The 19,439-nt window shown below is 43.1% G+C and overlaps 1 protein-coding gene and 1 non-coding gene across 3 annotated transcripts in view; one reads left to right on the top strand and one right to left on the bottom strand.

Moving 5' to 3' along the window:
* Window positions 1–290: 290 nt before the first annotated feature.
* Window positions 291–364, top strand: trnaa-ugc (transfer RNA alanine (anticodon UGC)). Its single transcript has one exon. It is a non-coding gene; the product is annotated as a tRNA-Ala (tRNA).
* Window positions 365–11,303: 10,939 nt separating this feature from the next.
* The window catches only part of LOC109867105 (RNA-binding Raly-like protein), a 52,962-nt gene continuing 44,826 nt past the window's right edge, over window positions 11,304–19,439 (bottom strand). The window contains exons 4-8 of one of the 2 annotated variants that reach the window (XM_031801110.1): window positions 15,855–16,027; window positions 14,775–14,888; window positions 12,813–12,979; window positions 11,853–11,919; window positions 11,304–11,710 (exon numbers count right to left, since the gene is read on the bottom strand). In XM_031801110.1, the coding sequence (XP_031656970.1) occupies window positions 11,881–11,919; window positions 12,813–12,979; window positions 14,775–14,888; window positions 15,855–16,027 (493 nt within the window). In that variant the 3' untranslated portion in view covers window positions 11,304–11,710; window positions 11,853–11,880. The remainder of the gene's footprint in view (window positions 11,711–11,852; window positions 11,920–12,812; window positions 12,980–14,774; window positions 14,889–15,854; window positions 16,028–19,439) is intronic. The other variant, XM_031801111.1, reaches the window with a different exon arrangement.

The raw sequence follows: 19,439 nt of genomic DNA, 5'->3' as shown, positions 1-19,439 counted from the left end.
CTCCTCCACATTGACTCCTAACACAGCTGTACTCCCTGTTCACCGACAACTGTGTGGATTTACATGACACCAACTCCATAATGAAGTTTACTGACAACACCACGGTTGTAGGCCTGATAACCATCAACAACGAGTCAGCCTATAGGGAAGAGGTAAGTGAACTGGCATTGTGGTGTTATGACAACAACCTGTCCCTCAGCGTCAGAAAAACAAAGGAGTTGGTTGTTGACTTCAGGAAGCAGAGGAGGGAAAATGCCCCGATCCACAACAACGTAACTGCAGTAGAGTTGGTCCCATTAGGCTCAGTTGGTAGAGCGTGGCACCTGCAACGCCAGGGTTGTGGGTTCGATTCCGACAGGGGACGAGTACGAACAAATATGAAAATGTATGAGCTCACTACTGTAAGTTGCTCTGGATAAGAGTGTCTGCTAAATGATTCAAATATACAAAAACATGTCAAATGTTAAGTTCCACGGCATCCACATCACCAAGGGCTTGTCATGGAACAACAATACCACCACTGTTGTCAAGAGGGCTCAACAGCTTCTCTACTTCCTACATTGGCTGAAGAAATTTGGCATGCCACACCGAGTCCTCTCCAAATATCACTGATGCACCATCGAGAGCGTCCAGACCGGTTGCATCACGGCCTGGTACGGGATTTGCTACATCCACAACTGCAAGGCCCTTCAGTGAGTGGTGAAGATGTCCGAGTACACCACTGGGACCGTGCTCCCAACCATCCAGGGCATCTACTCAAAACAGTGCCTGAGGAAGGAACGCAGCATCATCAAGACCCCACACACCCCAGCCACGAGCTGTTATCTCACTTACCATCAGGCAGATGGTAAGATGGTAAATGTGCAGAACTAAGAACAGATACAGCCCTTGGTTCACCCCAGACCTGACTGCCCTCGACCAGCACAAAAACATCCTGTGGCGGACTGCAATAGCATCGAATAGTCCCCGTGATATGCAACTGTTCAGGGAAGTCCGGAACCAATACACGCAGTCAGTCAGGAAAGCTAAGGCCAGCTTCTTCAGGCAGAAGTTTGCATCCTGTAGCTCCAACTCCAAAAAGTTCTGGGACACTGTGAAGTCCATGGAGAACAAGAGCACCTCCTCCCAGCTGCCCACTGCACTGAGGCTAGGTAACACGGTCACCACTGATAAATCCATGATTATCGAAAACTTCAATAAGCATTTCTCAACGGCTGGCCATGCCTTCCGCCTGGCTACTTCAACCTCGGCCAACAGCTCCGCCCCCCCCGCAGCTCCTCGCCCAAGCCTCTCCAGGTTCTCCTTTACCCAAATCCAGATAGCAGATGTTCTGAAAGAGCTGCAAAACCTGGACCCGTACAAATCAGCTGGGCTTGACAATCTGGACCCTCTATTTCTGAAACTATCTGCCACCATTGTCGCAACCCCTATTACCAGCCTGTTCAACCTCTCTTTCATCTCGTCTGAGATCCCCAAGGATTGGAAAGCTGCCGCAGTCATCCCCCTCTTCAAAGGGGGAGACACCCTGGACCCAAACTGTTACAGACCTATATCCATCCTGCCCTGCCTATCTAAGGTCTTCGAAAGCCAAGTCAACAAACAGGTCACTGACCATCTCGAATCCCACCGTACCTTCTCCGCTGTGCAATCTGGTTTCCGAGCCGGTCATGGGTGCACCTCAGCCACACTCAAGGTACTAAACGACATCATAACCGCCATCGATAAAAGACAGTACTGTGCAGCCGTCTTCATCGACCTTGCCAAGGCTTTCGACTCTGTCAATCACCATATTCTTATCGGCAGACTCAGTAGCCTCGGTTTTTCGGATGACTGCCTTGCCTGGTTCACCAATTACTTTGCAGACAGAGTTCAGTGTGTCAAATCGGAGGGCATGCTGTCCGGTCCTCTGGCAGTCTCTATGGGGGTGCCACAGGGTTCAATTCTCGGGCCGACTCTTTTCTCTGTGTATATCAATGATGTTGCTCTTGCTGCGGGCGATTCCCTGATCCACCTCTACGCAGACGACACCATTCTATATACTTTCGGCCCGTCTTTGGACACTGTGCTATCTAACCTCCAAACAAGCTTCAATGCCATACAACACTCCTTCCGTGGCCTCCAACTGCTCTTAAACGCTAGTAAAACCAAATGCATGCTTTTCAACCGGTCGCTGCCTGCACCTGCATGCCCGACTAGTATCACCACCCTGGATGGTTCCGACCTAGAATATGTGGACGTCTATAAGTACCTAGGTGTCTGGCTAGACTGCAAACTCTCCTTCCAGACTCATATCAAACATCTCCAATCGAAAATCAAATCAAGAGTCGGCTTTCTATTCCGCAACAAAGCCTCCTTCACTCAAGCCGCCAAGCTTACCCTAGTAAAACTGACTATCCTACCGATCCTCGACTTCGGCGATGTCATCTACAAAATGGCTTCCAACACTCTACTCAGCAAACTGGATGCAGTCTATCACAGTGCCATCCGTTTTGTCACTAAAGCACCTTATACTACCCACCACTGCGACTTGTATGCTCTAGTCGGCTGGCCCTCGCTACATATTCGTCGCCAGACCCACTGGCTCCAGGTCATCTACAAGTCTATGCTAGGTAAAGCTCCGCCTTATCTCAGCTCACTGGTCACGATGGCAACACCCATCCGTAGCACGCGCTCCAGCAGGTGTATCTCACTGATCATCCCTAAAGCCAACACCTCATTTGGCCGCCTTTCGTTCCAGTACTCTGCTGCCTGTGACTGGAACGAATTGCAAAAATCGCTGAAGTTGGAGACTTTTATCTCCCTCACCAACTTCAAACATCAGCTATCTGAGCAGCTAACCGATCGCTGCAGCTGTACATAGTCTATTGGTAAATAGCCCACCCTTTTTACCTACCTCATCCCCGTACTGTTTTTATTTATTTACTTTTCTGCTCTTCTGCACACCAATATCTCTACCTGTACATGACCATCTGATCTTTTATCACTCCAGTGTTAATCTGCAAAATTGTAATTATTTGCCTACCTCCTCATGCCTTTTGCACACATTGTATATAGACCCCCCCTTCGTTTTCTACTGTGTTATTGACTTGTTAATTGTTTACTCCATGTGTAACTCTTTGTTGTATGCTCACACTGCTATGCTTTATCTTGGCCAGGTCGCAGTTGCAAATGAGAACTTGTTCTCAACTAGCCTACCTGGTTAAATAAAGGTGAAATAAAAAATAAATAAAAAATTGGGGCATGAGGTCCCAAGAGACCGTTTCTATCTACAAGCCATCAGACTGCCGAACACTTGAGCTGGACTGACCACCTGCTAAGATTTTCTGCACCTTAGCACACATGCAATCACTCATGCACACAACCACACAGACATACACACACACATATACACTCATTCGACAATCAATATTACACTTTATATACACTACCGTGCAAAAGTTTGGGATCACTTAGAAATGTCCTTGTTTTTGAAAGAAAAGCACATTTTCTGTCCATTAAAATAACATTGAATTGATCAGAAATACAGTGTAGACATTGCTAATGTTGTAAATGACTATTGTAGCTGGAAACGGCAGATTTTTAATGAAATATCTACATAGGCGTACAGAGGCCCATTATCAGCAACCATCCCTCCTGTGTTCCAATGGCACGTTGTGTTAGCTAATCCAAGTTTATCATTTTAAAAGACTAATTGATCATTAGAAAACCATTTTGCAATTATGTTAGCACAGCTGAAAACTGTTGTCCTGATTAAAGAAGCAATAAAACTGCCCTTCTTTAGACTAGTTGAGTATGTGGAGCATTAGCATATGTGGGTTCGATTACAGGCTTAAAATGGCCAGAAACAAAGCACTTTCTTCTGAAACTCGTCAGTCTATTCTTGTTCTGAGAAATGATAGCTATTCCATGCGAGAAATTGCCAAGAAACTGAAGATCTCATACATACGCTGTGTACTACTCCCTTCACAGAACAGCGCAAACTTGCTCTAACCTGAATAGAAAGAGGAATGGGAGGCCCCGGTGCACAACTGAGCAAGAGGACACCTACATTAGAGTCTAGTTTGAGAAACAGATGCCTCACAAGTCCTCAACTTGCAGGTTCATTAAATAGTACCTACAAAAGACCAGTCTCAACATTAACAGTGAAGAGGAGATGGATGCTGACCTTCTAGGCAGAGTTCCTCTGTCCAGTCTCAACATTAACAGTGAAGAGGAGATGGATGCTGACCTTCTAGGCAGAGTTCCTCTGTCCAGTCTCAACATTAACAGTGAAGAGGAGATGGATGCTGGCCTTCTAGGCAGAGTTCCTCTGTCCAGTCTCAACATTAACAGTGAAGAGGAGATGGATGCTGACCTTCTAGGCAGAGTTCCTCTGTCCAGTCTCAACATTAACAGTGAAGAGGAGATGGATGCTGACCTTCTAGGCAGAGTTCCTCTGTCCAGTCTCAACATTAACAGTGAAGAGGAGATGGATGCTGACCTTCTAGGCAGAGTTCCTCTGTCCAGTCTCAACGTCAACAGTGAAGAGGAGATGGATGCTGACCTTCTAGGCAGAGTTCCTCTGTCCAGTCTCAACGTCAACAGTGAAGAGGAGATGGATGCTGACCTTCTAGGCAGAGTTCCTCTGTCCAGTCTCAACGTCAACAGTGAAGAGGAGATGGATGCTGACCTTCTAGGCAGAGTTCCTCTGTCCAGTCTCAACATTAACAGTGAAGAGGAGATGGATGCTGACCTTCTAGGCAGAGTTCCTCTGTCCAGTCTCAACATTAACAGTGAAGAGGAGATGGATGCTGACCTTCTAGGCAGAGTTCCTCTGTCCAGTCTCAACATTAACAGTGAAGAGGAGATGGATGCTGACCTTCTAGGCAGAGTTCCTCTGTCCAGTCTCAACGTCAACAGTGAAGAGGAGATGGATGCTGACCTTCTAGGCAGAGTTCCTCTGTCCAGTCTCAACGTCAACAGTGAAGAGGAGATGGATGCTGACCTTCTAGGCAGAGTTCCTCTGTCCAGTCTCAACGTCAACAGTGAAGAGGAGATGGATGCTGACCTTCTAGGCAGAGTTCCTCTGTCCAGTCTCAACATTAACAGTGAAGAGGAGATGGATGCTGACCTTCTAGGCAGAGTTCCTCTGTCCAGTCTCAACATTAACAGTGAAGAGGAGATGGATGCTGGCCTTCTAGGCAGAGTTCCTCTGTCCAGTGTCAACATTAACAGTGAAGAGGAGATGGATGCTGGCCTTCTAGACAGAGTTCCTCTGTCCAGTGTCTGTGTTCTTTTGCCCATCTTAATCTTTTATTTTTATTGGCCAGTCTGAGATATGGCTTTTTCTTTGCACTTCTGCCTAGAAGGCCAGCATCCCTGAGTCGCCTCTTCACTGTTGACATTGAGACTGGTGTTTTGCGAGCAATTACCTCGACTAACCTGTGCCACCGCACATTGACCCTGTACGGGTACCCCCTGTATATTGCCTCGATACTGTTATTCTACTGCTGCTCTTTAATTTTTTTAAATGATTTTTTACTTAACATTTATTTTTCTTAAAACTGCGTTGTTGGTTAAGGGCTTGTACGTAAGCATTTCACTGTTGTATTCGGCGCATGTGACACATACATTTAGATTTGATTTGATGCCGATAACTTGTTGTTTTATGCCAGCATATGAATCTAAAGTTTATTTGGTTCTCATCACTTACCTGATCGTGCAGTTGTTTCAAACATGACAAAAGAGTTCACTTTCGTTCTTTGCAAGGGCAACTCACTTTGGATTCACTATGAGCAAACAGTGGTGGGAAAAGTACACAATTGTCTTACTTGAGTAAAAGTAAAGATACCTTAATAGAAAATGACTCAAGTAAACCTGAAATTCACCCAGTAAAATACTACTTTTCGAAAAGTATTTGGTTTTAAATATACGTAAGTATCAAAATGCAATTGCTAAAATATAGTCTACTTATTTAAGTATCAAAAGTAAAAGTATCAATCATTTGAAATTCCTTATATTAAGCAAACCAGATGGCACGATTTTGTAATTTTTTATTTATTTACAGATAGCCAGGGGCACACTACAACACAATTTACAAATTAAGCATTTGTGTTTAGTGAGTCCGCCAGATCGGAGGCAATAGGGATGACCAGGGACGGTCTCTTGATAAGGTGCGTGAATTGGACCATTTCCTGTGCTGCTAAGCATTCAAAATGTAATGAGTACCTTTGAGTGTTAAGAAAAATGTATGGTGTAAAAAGTACATTATTTTCTTTAGGAATGTAGTGGAGTAAAGGTTCTCAACAATATACATAGTAAAGTAATGCACAGATACCGCAAAAAAAACGACTTAAGTAGGAGTCTACTTTAACGTATTTTTACTTAAGTAGACTACTTTACAAGACTGTGCGCAAACAAATGTCCGGTGCCAAAGGATGACCAGACCTATTTCGAAAATAAACTAGGGGCTCTATTCAATCTGTATCGTGGAAATGCATCGTTACATTGTGATGGAAATGTAATAAAAGCAATGTTCTCTCGTTAATGGAGACTGCATTCATAGTTAACGCTGCAGAGCCGAACGCTCAATAGGACATTTCTTTAAATGTCCTATACGGGATGGAATAGAGCCCTTGGTCTATGCGTATCTTGTCAACATTGACAAAGTTTAGCCACATGGTTGATACAGTGTTTATTGTGTTTGCCTGGCCGACTTAATTGCCCATAAAAAGACAATATAAAATAGACAATCAAATTAGAATAGTCCACAGATAAAAATAAAGAAAATAATATCCTAATTACTAATTGTTTACCATTCAGGCAAATTATTGAACTGAGTACAGAGAACACTGCCAAACAATAAGCCACCACATTTCTAGGCTTAGGCTACTCAAATGTATGTTAAATAAATATGCATACTCAGTTATACGAAAATAGTCATACCTTTACTACTGTCACCAATGTATAGTTTACATTCAGTATTTTATAAACACAAAAAACCACGAGACGTCATGAAACATATATAATAATGCAAAGTAAACGCAAATGCTTAATATAATAATATACTGGGAATCTATGAAAAACCATCACATCTTCAACTTTATTTTTTCCAGAGTAAATAGTCTGGATTTATTTTCTTGCTGGTCATAAAGAAAGTGAAATATACTTATTTTAACAGTTGTTTTTAAATAGCCATGGTTTAAAATACAGTACAACATTATACAGTAAGGTCGTTCCACCAATTAGGTGCCTTTTGAATAGTTAAACACGCTGGGGATAAAAACATTTTATTTCACTCAATTTTAACATTCTGTCACAAAGAGCACATGTTCAACTTAACATAAAACAAAATGTTCCCATCTCAAGAGGTAAAAAAGAAATGACTACAGTAATTGCCTATTAAGTGCCAAATAAAGTAACAAGGTTGACAACTTAAAGCAGACATGAATCCCCTTGTGTCAGGGGGAATAGAAGCTTGGCAACAAGGAGTGGCAATTGAATGCAAGCTTCACTAAAAACATCGAAATTGTAAAAATAATTTCTAGCCTGTCTATGGGCAACATCTTATGCTTTACCCACTCAGTTCTCCACCACAAAACACCAGAAAATGACCCCAAAAAATAGTAGAACGAGCTCACCTGATTTGACTGTTCAAAGTTTAATGTGTCTTTTGAAAAAAAATTTTTTTTTAAGGAATAGTTTCAGCATACTAAAATAGTGTTCAGTTTACATAACAGGGTTGACCTTAGAATGAGGGACAGGGTTTTTCTTTACCTTAAAATGTATCACTGTGTATTAAATATTAAATATTAAATAAATAAATAATCTTCAGAAATGACTTGGTCAAAGCAACAAAATAACTAGGGCTTTACAATGATGATGAAATCCTGGAGAAATGTTGGGGTTAAGAAGAGGGTTAACATTTTCCTTGAGGTCACAGAGGATGCACAGAGGGAGATGTCAAAATGCTGACTTTTGGCACTTTAGCAAGTTTTTTATTCATATTAAAAATCAAATGTATTGAAATCCAATGTGGTCTATATTCAATGGCACTTCATTTAAGAGGCTTTTAAAATGCAATATTTGTGCACAATTTCTACTTCAAATATCAAAGGGAAGCAAAAGGCACTCATTTCGTGGAACAACCCTGTAGTATTTTTCAATGGCAATTGTTATGACTATTTACAATGAATAATAGTTTAGTGTGGCATTGAAGCACCTCCTGGGGTAAAGAAAATAGTTTGATGCCAGCCGAAATTGTCCCCAGAATAACGCAATCAACAAATTCCTCCTCAAGTCAATAAGGTTTCCATCCAACCTTTGTATGCAAGTAAAGTACGTCTGATAAGAAATGGTATGACAGGCACAATGAAAACAGAACAAGTTTTGGTAAACTTTCCAAATGTCTACAAAACAAAATACAGGATCTTTTTGTTTCGGTAAAATTAATTTTGCGGGAAATGTCGGCGGAAACGCTTTTAGGCGCAAGTATTGATATAATAACCCTCATATTGAAATAAATTTGGAGTCACACGATGGTTTGTGGTGTGGTCCTCCCACTACAACTCGTCGGGAAAGCATGCAGTTTATTAGCTACATATTTAATAAATGATGATGAATTGAACAGGGTTGTGAAAATGCAAGGTGATGAGCTTAATGCTCCAATAAATATCGAGGTTATTATTCTGGTGACATGATCATCGACGCTTGACTGCCGTTTGAAAAACAATATCGCTCTTTAATCCATAATAATCTCATCATGTTACATGAGCCCAAACCAACCGCGCGCAGATACACCGCTATATAACCCAACATTGGTTGTGGGAAAACCATCAGTACAGTTGAAAATGCGAAAGAAATGCATTTGGGTGTATTCTTTTATTCGGTACATGGGGATTTAACCGCAAATGTTATTTTTATTTGCTCTATGTCATCAGGCACAGTCGTTTATCCGCAACAAGTACATTTGATGGAAACACGTGTTGGGAAAATGCGCACATTGTTTTTATGCGGATTTTAGAACATTCGCATGAAAATCTGTTGCCAATTGGATGGAAACCTAGCTACTGATAATGACAACACATGATAGTCCTTTCCAATACATATTGGAGAGTCTTATCCTAGTGATATGATGATCTATGTTTGGCTGCCATTTGCCAAATATAAATCATCTCGCTCTTTAGTCCATAATAATCTCATCATGTATGTAACAGTATAGCTGTTGGCTAGAGCGCACGTGCCAATACCAGAGTGGGCACATTCGCGATGACGCAACATACTGTATTTCATGACCCAACCATCAGTAGAGTTGAAAATGCGAAGGAAACCTATTTAGCGTGTTTTTTTTTTCGGTACATGGGTATTTAACCACACAAGTTATTTGTATGTGCACTATGTCATCACTCACAATTTTTTTTATCCACAACAAGTCCGTTTGGTGGAATGAAAACACACCACTAGTGGGAAAATTTGCATATTTTCTTTATGCCGATTTGAGAATATTTACATAAATATCTGACTCCATTTGGATGGAAACCTAGCTACTGACAGTACTAATGTGGAAGCGATGGGAAGTTGGTAGAAACAAATATGCAAAGTAGAGGAGAACACACAGGGAGTTTAGATGCCTAATATTGTTGTCTGATGCCTGGTCAATCTCGAATGGCTATTTATATCAATTGATCAATTACATATTCCTAATCTGTGGTGATCTGAATACATTAAGTGGCAGTACAACATTACGAATGTACAGTTGAAGTCGGAAGTTTACATACACCTTAGCCAAATACATTTAAACTCAGTTTTTCACCATTCCTGACATTTAATCCTAGTGAAAATTCCCTGTCTTAGGTCAGTTAGGGTCACCACTTTATTTTATGAATGTGAAATGTCAGAATAATAGTAGAGTGAATTATTTATTTAAGCTTTTATTTCTTTCATCACATTCCCAGTGGGTCAGAAGTTTACATACACTCAATTAGTATTTGGTAGCATTGCCTTTAAATAGTTTCACTTGGGTCAAACATTTGGGTAGCCTTCCACAAGCCTCCCACAATAAATTGGGTGAATTTTGTCCAACTCCTCCTGACAGAGCTGGTGTAACTGAGTCAGGTTTGTAGGCCTCCTTTCGCGCACACGCTTTTTCAGTTCTGCCCACAAATTTTCTATGGGATTGAGGTGAGGGCTTTGTGATGGCCACTCCAATACCTTGACTTTGTTGTCCTTAAGCCATTTTGCCACAACTTTGGAAGTATGCTTGTGGTCATTGTCCATTTGGAAGACCCATTTGCGACCAAGATTTGATTTCCTGACTGATGTCTTGAGATGTGCTTCAATATATCCACATAAATTCCCTTCCTCATGATGCCATCTATTTTGTGAAGTGCACCAACCCGTCCTGCAGCAAAGCACCCCCACAACATGATGCTGCCACCCCCGTGCTTCACGGTTAGGATGGTGTTCTTCGGCTTGCAAGCCTCCCCCTTTTTCCTCCAAACATAACGATGGTCATTATGACCAAACAGTTCGACTTTTGCTTCATTAGATCAGAGGACATTTCTCCAAAAGTACGATCTTTGTCCCCATGTGCATTTGCAAACCGTAGTCTGGCTTTTTTAATGGTGGGTTTGGAGCAGTGGCTTCTTCCATGCTGAGTGGCCTTCCAGGTTATGTCGATATTGGACTCGGTTTACTGTGGATATAGATACTTTTGTACCTGTTTCCTCCAGCATCTTCACAAGGTTCTTTGCAGTTGTTCTGGGAATGATTTGCACTTTTCACACCAAAGTACGTTCATCTCTTGGAGACAGAATGCGTCTCCTTCCTGAGCGGTATGACGGCTGCGTGGTCCCATGGTGTTTATACTTGTGTACTATTGTTTGTACAGATGAACGTGGTACCTTCAGGCATTTAGAAATTGCTCCCAAGGATGAGCCAGATTTATGGAGGTCTACAATTTCTTTTCTGAGGTCTTGGCTGATTTCTTTTGATTTTCCAGTGATGTCAAGCAAAGAGGCACTGAGTTTGAAGGTAGGCCTTGAAATACATCCACAGGTACACCTCCAATTGACTCAAATAATGTCAATTAGCCTATCCGAAGCTTTTGAAGCCATGACATAATTTTCTGGAATATTCCCAGCTGTTTAAGGCACAGTCAATTTAGTGTATGTAAACTTCTGACCCACTGGAATTGTGATACAGTGAATTATAAGTGAAATAATCTGTTTGTAAACAATTGTTGGAAACAATTACTTGTGTCATGCACAAAGTAGATGTCCTTGCCAAAACTATAGTTTGTTAACAAGAAATTTGTGAAGTGGTTGAAAAACGAGTTTAATGACTCCAACCTAAGTGTATGTATAAACTTCCAACTTCAACTGTAGTTGTATAAATGTGGGTGTGTCTGTCTGTGTGATGCATATCAGTTGTCAGACCCATTCTTCTTTTTAGAGCTGCCATATTTTGTTGAGTCCATACGTCTGTAGGAACCTGTTACAAAGGGGAGCTGGAGACACGAAGGTGGACAGAAGCTTACTGTGGGAACGGAACTGAGGGTAACCAGGGAAATATTTCTTACTCATCAAAAGAAAAGATTCACTGAAGATCCAACTTTGTAAGGTACAGTGTATTTGAGGGTTCTGTCCATGTTGACTGTGATCAGAGATGATCACTCCTCTTCACTTGAATCCCTCTCCATGTCACTGTGCTGCTGTCATTGGGTTCATTGAGTCTGGAGAGAGTAAAAGTGATAATGATAGTTGAGAATGAACCAATACTTACTTACACTCTTATTAACATGTAATTACACACTGAAATGTAACAGAATTCACATGCAAACAATCATGTTGAGTGCTATAATCCTGACAGATCACCTTTATTAGCCATGTATACCTGATCTCCTCACATGTTATCTTCCAGATCAGAATGATGGTTATGATTCTGAGAAATCACAAGAGCGAGTGAGACTTTATATGCTGACATGAAACACACTGTGATACATTTGCTCACCTTCACAGAAACCATCACATTCACAGATCACAAAAACAGTTATCTGACAGTTACCAGATTTCACTGTGACTGTCACTCTCCATCTGTGCATCTGTTTAGCCAAGTTTAGGAGGGATGAGTGACACTCCCTGGCAATCCTAGGAAGTGTTATTACTCCTTGCCATTAGGACAGATTTGGGATACTGTATTGTGGTTGACTGGTAAACACTTGTCTCTATTCATTCCTTCCATCTTCCTCCCCCTTTCCCCCTCAACTGTCAGAGAAACAATGGCTCCCCTGCCTGGTGAACACACCTACCGCTCAGCCCACACAGCCTGGTATAGATAATGAACAGTGGTACGGAGGCAGAACACTTATTGTGTCAGCCAGGTAGGGAGACACTTGGCTGTAATTGTAGATAATTACTCTTCTTTTGAAGAGATGGGCGCAAAGAATGTAATGTATGTACGAGTCCCAAAATCTGAGAACAATAGTTAATCAATTATCATCTCCCCATATCTCACACTCTTTGTTCTATGGCACACACACACACACACACACACACACACACACACACACACACACACACACACACACACACACACACACACACACACACACACACACACACACACTTTTCCAGAACTATTGCAACTGTGACAGCCAATGCTACAGTGTTCTGCATGCCCATTCCACAACATGTAGAAGATATGCACTTTCAGAACAAATAATGAAAATCTATGATAATGTAAAACATTAACTCACGAACCAAACAGTGATATAACATTGCTGAGGTGCAGGAGTGAGCAATCACCAGTAGGAGGAGGAAGAGTTTTGTGTTTACCCTGTGGTGGTGCTGGTGGTAATCATCGCTGGCCTCTCCTGGCTCTGGGCTCTCTCTCTGTCTGTGGTGAAGGCTGACAGGGGAGTCGTCCAGACTGCTCACTGAGTCCGACACACTGCCCTCCCCGGTCAGAGGTGAATCTGGACCAGACACACGCACACAGCTCTCTGTGGAATATAGTCCATAGAATATTGCTTTAACTGTGTTTTTGAACTGCTGTCAACAGTAGCCAACGTCCCAGTCCTGTGCACAACAAAGCCTGCCGACAGTTACCTTCTAGGCATTGCCCATTTTTTACATTTTTTTGTTGATGCAGTGCTCACTGATGCAAGATGCCCCAAATGATAATAGATAGTAGTCATAATGGGCCCACAATAATCTGATGACAATACACTACATGGACAAAAATATGTGGACACCCCTTCAAATTAGTGGATTTGCTTATTTCAGTCACACCGGTTGCTGACAGGTGTATACAATTTTACACACAGCCATGCAATGTCCATAGACAAACAGTGGCAGTAGAATGGAATGTACGGAAGCGCTTAGTGACTTTCAACGTGGCCCCATCAAAGGATACCACCTTTACAAACAAGTCAGCTAGAGCTGCCCCGGGCAACTGGAAGTGCTGTTATTGTGAAGTGGAAACATCTAGGAGCAACAACAGCCCCAAAGTGGTAGGCCACACAAGCTCACAGAATGGGACCACTGAGTGCTGAAGCACATATTGTGTAAAAATTGTCTGTCCTCAGTTGCAACACTCACTACCGAGTTCCAAACTGCCTCTGGAAGCAACATCAGCACAATAACTGTTTGTCAAGGGGCTTCATGAAATGGGGTTCCATGGCCAGGCAGCCGCACATAAGCCTTAAATCCACATGCGCATTGCCAATTGTCCGCTCGAGGGGTGTAAAGCTCGCCGCCATTGGACTCTGGAGCAGTGGAAACGCATTGTCTGGAGTGATGAATCATGCTTCCTCATCTGGCAGTCCGATGAACGAATCTGGGCTACCTGCCCGAATGCATAGTGCCAGCTGTAAAGATTGGTGGAGGAGGAATAATGGTCTGGGGCTGTTTTTCATGGTTCGGGCTAGGCCCCTTAGTTCCAGTGAAGGGAAATTGTAATGCTACAGCATACAATGACATTCTAGTCAAGTCTGTGCTTTGATGCAACAGTTTAGCGTGACAAAACGAGGTCCATACAGAAATGGTTTGTCTGGAAGAACTTGACTCGACTGCCCATAGCCCTGACCTACACCCCACTGAACACCTTTTTTCGATGAATTGGAATGCCGACTGCGAGCCAGGCCTAATCGCCCAACGTCCGTGCCCAACCGCACTAATGCCCTTGTGGCTGAATGGAAGCAAGTCCCAGCAGTTCCAACATCTATTGGAAAGCCCTCCCAGAAGAGTGGAGGCTGTAAAACCAGCAGAGGGGGGCCAACTCCATAATAATGCCCATGATTTTGGAATGAGATGTTCAACGTCCACATAATTTTGGCCATGTTAAGTAGTTCTTTACTTTAATCAATGAATAGTCATTTTCCCCTCCACGTGTTATCTCTCATCATCATAGACTCTGAAGAGGATTACAAAACAATGTCATGTTAGCAGGGGAAATTCTGTAAGTTAAGCTCCTAATGACGAGATAGTTAAGCAATAAGGAACGATGGGGTGTGGTATATGGCCAATAGGGCTGTTCTTATTCACGACGCAACCAGGAGTGCCTGGATACAGCCCTTAGCCGTGCTATATTGGCCATATATCACAAACCCCTGATGTGCCTTATTGCTATTATAAACGGGTTACCAATGTAATTAGAGCAGTAAAAATAAATGTTTTGTCATACCCGTGGTATACGGTCTGATATACCACGGCTGTCAGCCAATCAGCATTCAGGGCTCGAAACATCAAGTTTGTAATATGAAATAAACTCTCCAGTCCAGGCTCCAACCCTTCTACCTGAGTGATCTTTTCTCCGTCTGGCCATCTTTTCCACACTGTCCAGCAGTCCATCAATTTGCACCTTGATCAGAGTCAACTCACTCTTTATGGCCAACAGCTCTGCCAGCTTCACTGTAGAGGGAGAGAGAGGGAGAGAAAGAGGGAGAGAGAAATGGAGAGAGAGAGGAAAGAGAGACATTTAGATTTAAGAAATAATCCTCTTTTGAGAGAAAATGACATAAATCTCCCATTAACATTGATGTATGATTTGCACGAAAGTCCAAGTTGTGAGTGCAGGTCTTAAAATCGGATTTGGCCTAGAGAGGCCTATAATAGTTCATAGTGTTGAAGTCTGTACTCACATACACATACTCACTTTGTCTTTCCCATGCATGCCACCATCACTTAGTGTAGTGGAAGCACCCTCACTCCCAGGGCCTTAACATCTCCTCTCCACTAGCCTATGGTCTTTAATGGGAAATTCATATCACAACCCCAGCTCTGAGAAAACAACCCTGAAACTCTTTACTATTAAAAGCTGTTTGCCCTCTGTAGCTACAAAGACAATCTAATTCCCCTATGATGGGCTGGCAGTAAAAACTATTAAGGCTTGTAATAAACTAGTATAAACAATTCTTATTTGTTATGCACTATTAACTTGGTATAATTGCAGCATGTTGATAGGCTGGGTAGTGGAAGGAGAGGGGCCCTGCAGTCAAAAGGCTTTTAATGAAGAGACCATCTGGTGCTTCTGACTGTGCCCTGGGGCTCCCAGGGCTGCTTCCCCCCATGCAGACATGGCATTACACTAGGAGGAACACTCAGGCATTCAATATACACACACTCCCAAGTGGATTCATAGGCATGCACATACAAACACACATAGTCAGTGCAAAGAAGCCGATACACACACACACACACATATTCGAGATAAAACGCTAAGTGCACATACACAGATGACATTCACCCTGTAATGAGTTTTTTTTACGAGTGTGTCTGTGTGTGGTGAGTGTGTGTGTGTGAGTGCAGGTGTGCGTGGGCTAACATTGTAAAGAGTCTGTTGTGAGTGTGTGTGTTACAGTGTGTGGGGTCCTTTACACTTAGCCCTGTTGCTGGAAGAGCCGGTGCGCTGGGCACTCCTCTTGCCCTGTAGTCTGTCTCTGGAGCGGTGCAGGCCGGAGGAGGAAGAGGGGCCATGGGAGTGTTTCATAGGGCTGGGCTCCACTGGGGCTGGCATCATGGAGGCTGGGACACGCTGGTAGTCAAACACCCTGTGGGGAAACAACATGATCTAATAAGTAATTATACATGAAGTACTTTGTCATATTTGTAAGTAAACAAAACCTTACTTATGGTCCTAGGGTCCTAAGGACTTCCTGACCACATGATAGGACCAGGCAATGACAGCTATAGGTTCTAAGTCTCTTTAAAACAATAATCTGCTGATGTGTCAGAGCAGCCTTTCCCAAAAGAGACTTGACCATAGACTCTCCATAGACTGTAGGAGGAGACTCAATCTTCCTGGCAGGCTGGCAGCACTGAAAACACCTTCCTCCAGACATATGTTCAGTCTTAGGTTATTCATGTTCATGCCAATCAAATTAAATTGTGGACTCGTTTATAATATTCATAAGCCATTTGGTGCCATTACATATGGAGTAAATGTACTCGATAATCACAGTGATATACTGATGTAATCAATTTTCATTTGATCTCATAGCCTGGTGCGCCAAATAGCCCTGGGGAGCTTTGATTTGCACTGGTCTGGGCTAAGAGGAATCTCTCTCTCTCTCTCTCTCTCTCTCTCTCTCTCTCTCTCTCTCTCTCTCTCTCTCTCTCTCTCTCTCTCTCTCTCTCTCTCTCAGCGTTTGAGGTTAACCAGCCCATTCATCTCTCTAAGTGCAGACATCTCTTCCGATACCAGCACGATCACTGCAGCTGTGTGTGTATGTGTGACATCCCAGAGAAGATAGAGGTAGTCATCTCTGAGATTGTGTAGTTTGACAGAGATGCTGCCTATGCCGGGTGGCCAGCTCTAGGAAGACTCTTGGTGGTTCCAAACTTCTTCCATTTAAGAATGATGGATGCCACTATGTTCTTGGGGACCTTCAATGCTGCAGACATGTTTTGGTACACTTCCCCAGATCTGTGCCTCAACATAATCCTGTCTTGGAGCTCTACAGACAATTTCTTCGACCTCATGGCTTAGTTTTTGCTCTGACATGCAATAGACAGGTGTGTGCCTTTCCAAATCATGTCCAACTCCAATCAAGTTGTAGAAACATCTCAATGCCACATCTTCAATTTAAGCCTACTAGAAAGTGTGTGCCCTCAGGAATGGAGGGAAGATTAAGTCATTCCGCTACCCAAGAATAGTAAAGCCCCATTTACTGGCTCAAATAGCTGACCAATTAGCCAATTAGCCAATTAGCCTTAGTAAACTTCTGGAAAAAAAGTGTTTGACCAGATACAATGCTATTTCACAGTAAACAAATTGACAACAGATGTTCAGTACGCTTATAGGGAAGGACACTCAACAAGCTTTTACACAAATGACTGATGATGATAAGCTGGCTGGTGTGTTTACGGTGTGTTTACGGACATATTCAATCAATCCCTATCCCAGTCTGTTGTTCCCACATGCTTCAAGAGGGCCACCATTGTTCCTGTTCCCAAGAAAGCGAAGGTAACTGAGCTAAACGACTACCACCCCGTAGCACTCAGTTCCGTCATCATGAAGTGCTTTGAGAGACTAGTCAAGGACCATATCACCTCCACCCTACCTGACACCCTAGACCCACTCCAATTTGCTTACCGCCCAAATAGGTCCACAGACGATGCAATCTCAACCACACTGCACACTGCCCTAACCCATCTGGACAAGAGGAATACCTATGTGAGAATGCTGTTCATCGACTACAGCTCGGCATTTAACACCATAGTGCCCTCCAAGCTCGTCATCAAGCTCGAGACCCTGGGTCTCGACCCCGCCCTGTGCAACTGGGTACTGGACTTCCTGATGGGCCGCCCCCAGGTGGTGAGGGTAGGCAACAACATCTCCACCCCGCTGATCCTCAACACTGGGGCCCCACAAGGGTGCGTTCTGAGCCCTCTCCTATACTCCCTGTTCACCCACGACTGCGTGGCCACGCACGCCTCCAACTCAATCATCAAGTTTGCGGACGACACAACAGTGGTAGGCTTGATTACCAACAACGACGAGACGGCCTACAGGGAGGAGGTGAGGGCCCTCGGAGTGTGGTGTCAGGAAAATAACCTCACACTCAACGTCAACAAAACTAAGGAGATGATTGTGGACTTCAGGAAACAGCAGAGGGAACACCCCCCTATCCACATCGATGGAACAGTAGTGGAGAGGGTAGTAAGTTTTAAGTTCCTCGGCATACACATCACAGACAAACTGAATTGGTCCACCCACACAGACAGCATTGTGAAGAAGGCGCAGCAGCGCCTCTTCAACCTCAGGAGGCTGAAGAAATTCGGCTTGTCACCAAAAGCACTCACAAACTTCTACAGATGCACAATCGAGAGCATCCTGTCGGGCTGTATCACCGCCTGGTACGGCAACTGCTCCGCCCACAACCGTAAGGCTCTCCAGAGGGTAGTGAGGTCTGCACAACGCATCACCGGGGGCAAACTACCTGCCCTCCAGGACACCTACACCACCCGATGTCACAGGAAGGCCATAAAGATCATCAAGGACAGCAACCACCCGAGCCACTGCCTGTTCACCCCGCTATCATCCAGAAGGTGAGGTCAGTACAGGTGCATCAAAGCTGGGACCGAGAGACTGAAAAACAGCTTCTATCTCAAGGCAATCAGACTGTTAAACAGCCACCACTAACATTGAGTGGCTGCTGCCAACACACTGACTCAACTCCAGCCACTTTAATAATGGGAATTGATGGGAATTGATGTAAAATATATCACTAGCCACTTTAAACAATGCTACCTAATATAATGTTTACATACCCTACATTATTCATCTCATATGTATACGTATATACTGTACTCTATATCATCTACTGCATCCTTATGTAATACATGTATCACTAGCCACTTTAACTATGCCACTTTGTTTACATACTCATCTCATATGTATATACTGTACTCGATATCATCTACTGTATCTTGCCTATGCTGCTCTGTACCATCACTCATTCATATATCTTTATGTACATATTCTTTATCCCCTTACACTTGTGTCTATAAGGTAGTAGTTTTGGAATTGTTAGCTAGATTACTTGTTGGTTATTACTGCATTGTCGGAACTAGAAGCACAAGCATTTCGCTACACTCACACTAACATCTGCTAACCATGTGTATGTGACAAATAAAATTGGATTTGATTTGATTTGATGATTGGCTGAGAGATGATTGATTGATGATAAAATTATTGTGGGGGCTGTCTTGTTAGACTTCAGTGCAGCTTTTGACACTATTGATCATAGTCTGCTGCTGGAAAAATGTATGTGTTATGGTTTTACACCCCCTGCTATAATGTGGATAAGCATTACTTGTCTAAGAGAACACAGAGGGTGTACGTTAATGGAAACCTCTCAAACATAATCCAGGTTGAATCAGGAATATCCCCAGGGTAGCTGTTTAGGCCCCTTGCTTTTTTCAATCTTAAGAACGACATGCCACTGACACTTGTAGCGG

This window comes from Oncorhynchus kisutch, linkage group LG22 (assembly GCF_002021735.2).
Source record: "Oncorhynchus kisutch isolate 150728-3 linkage group LG22, Okis_V2, whole genome shotgun sequence".
Taxonomy (NCBI): Eukaryota; Metazoa; Chordata; class Actinopteri; order Salmoniformes; family Salmonidae; genus Oncorhynchus; species Oncorhynchus kisutch.
This window is presented reverse-complemented; position numbering and strand designations above follow the sequence as displayed.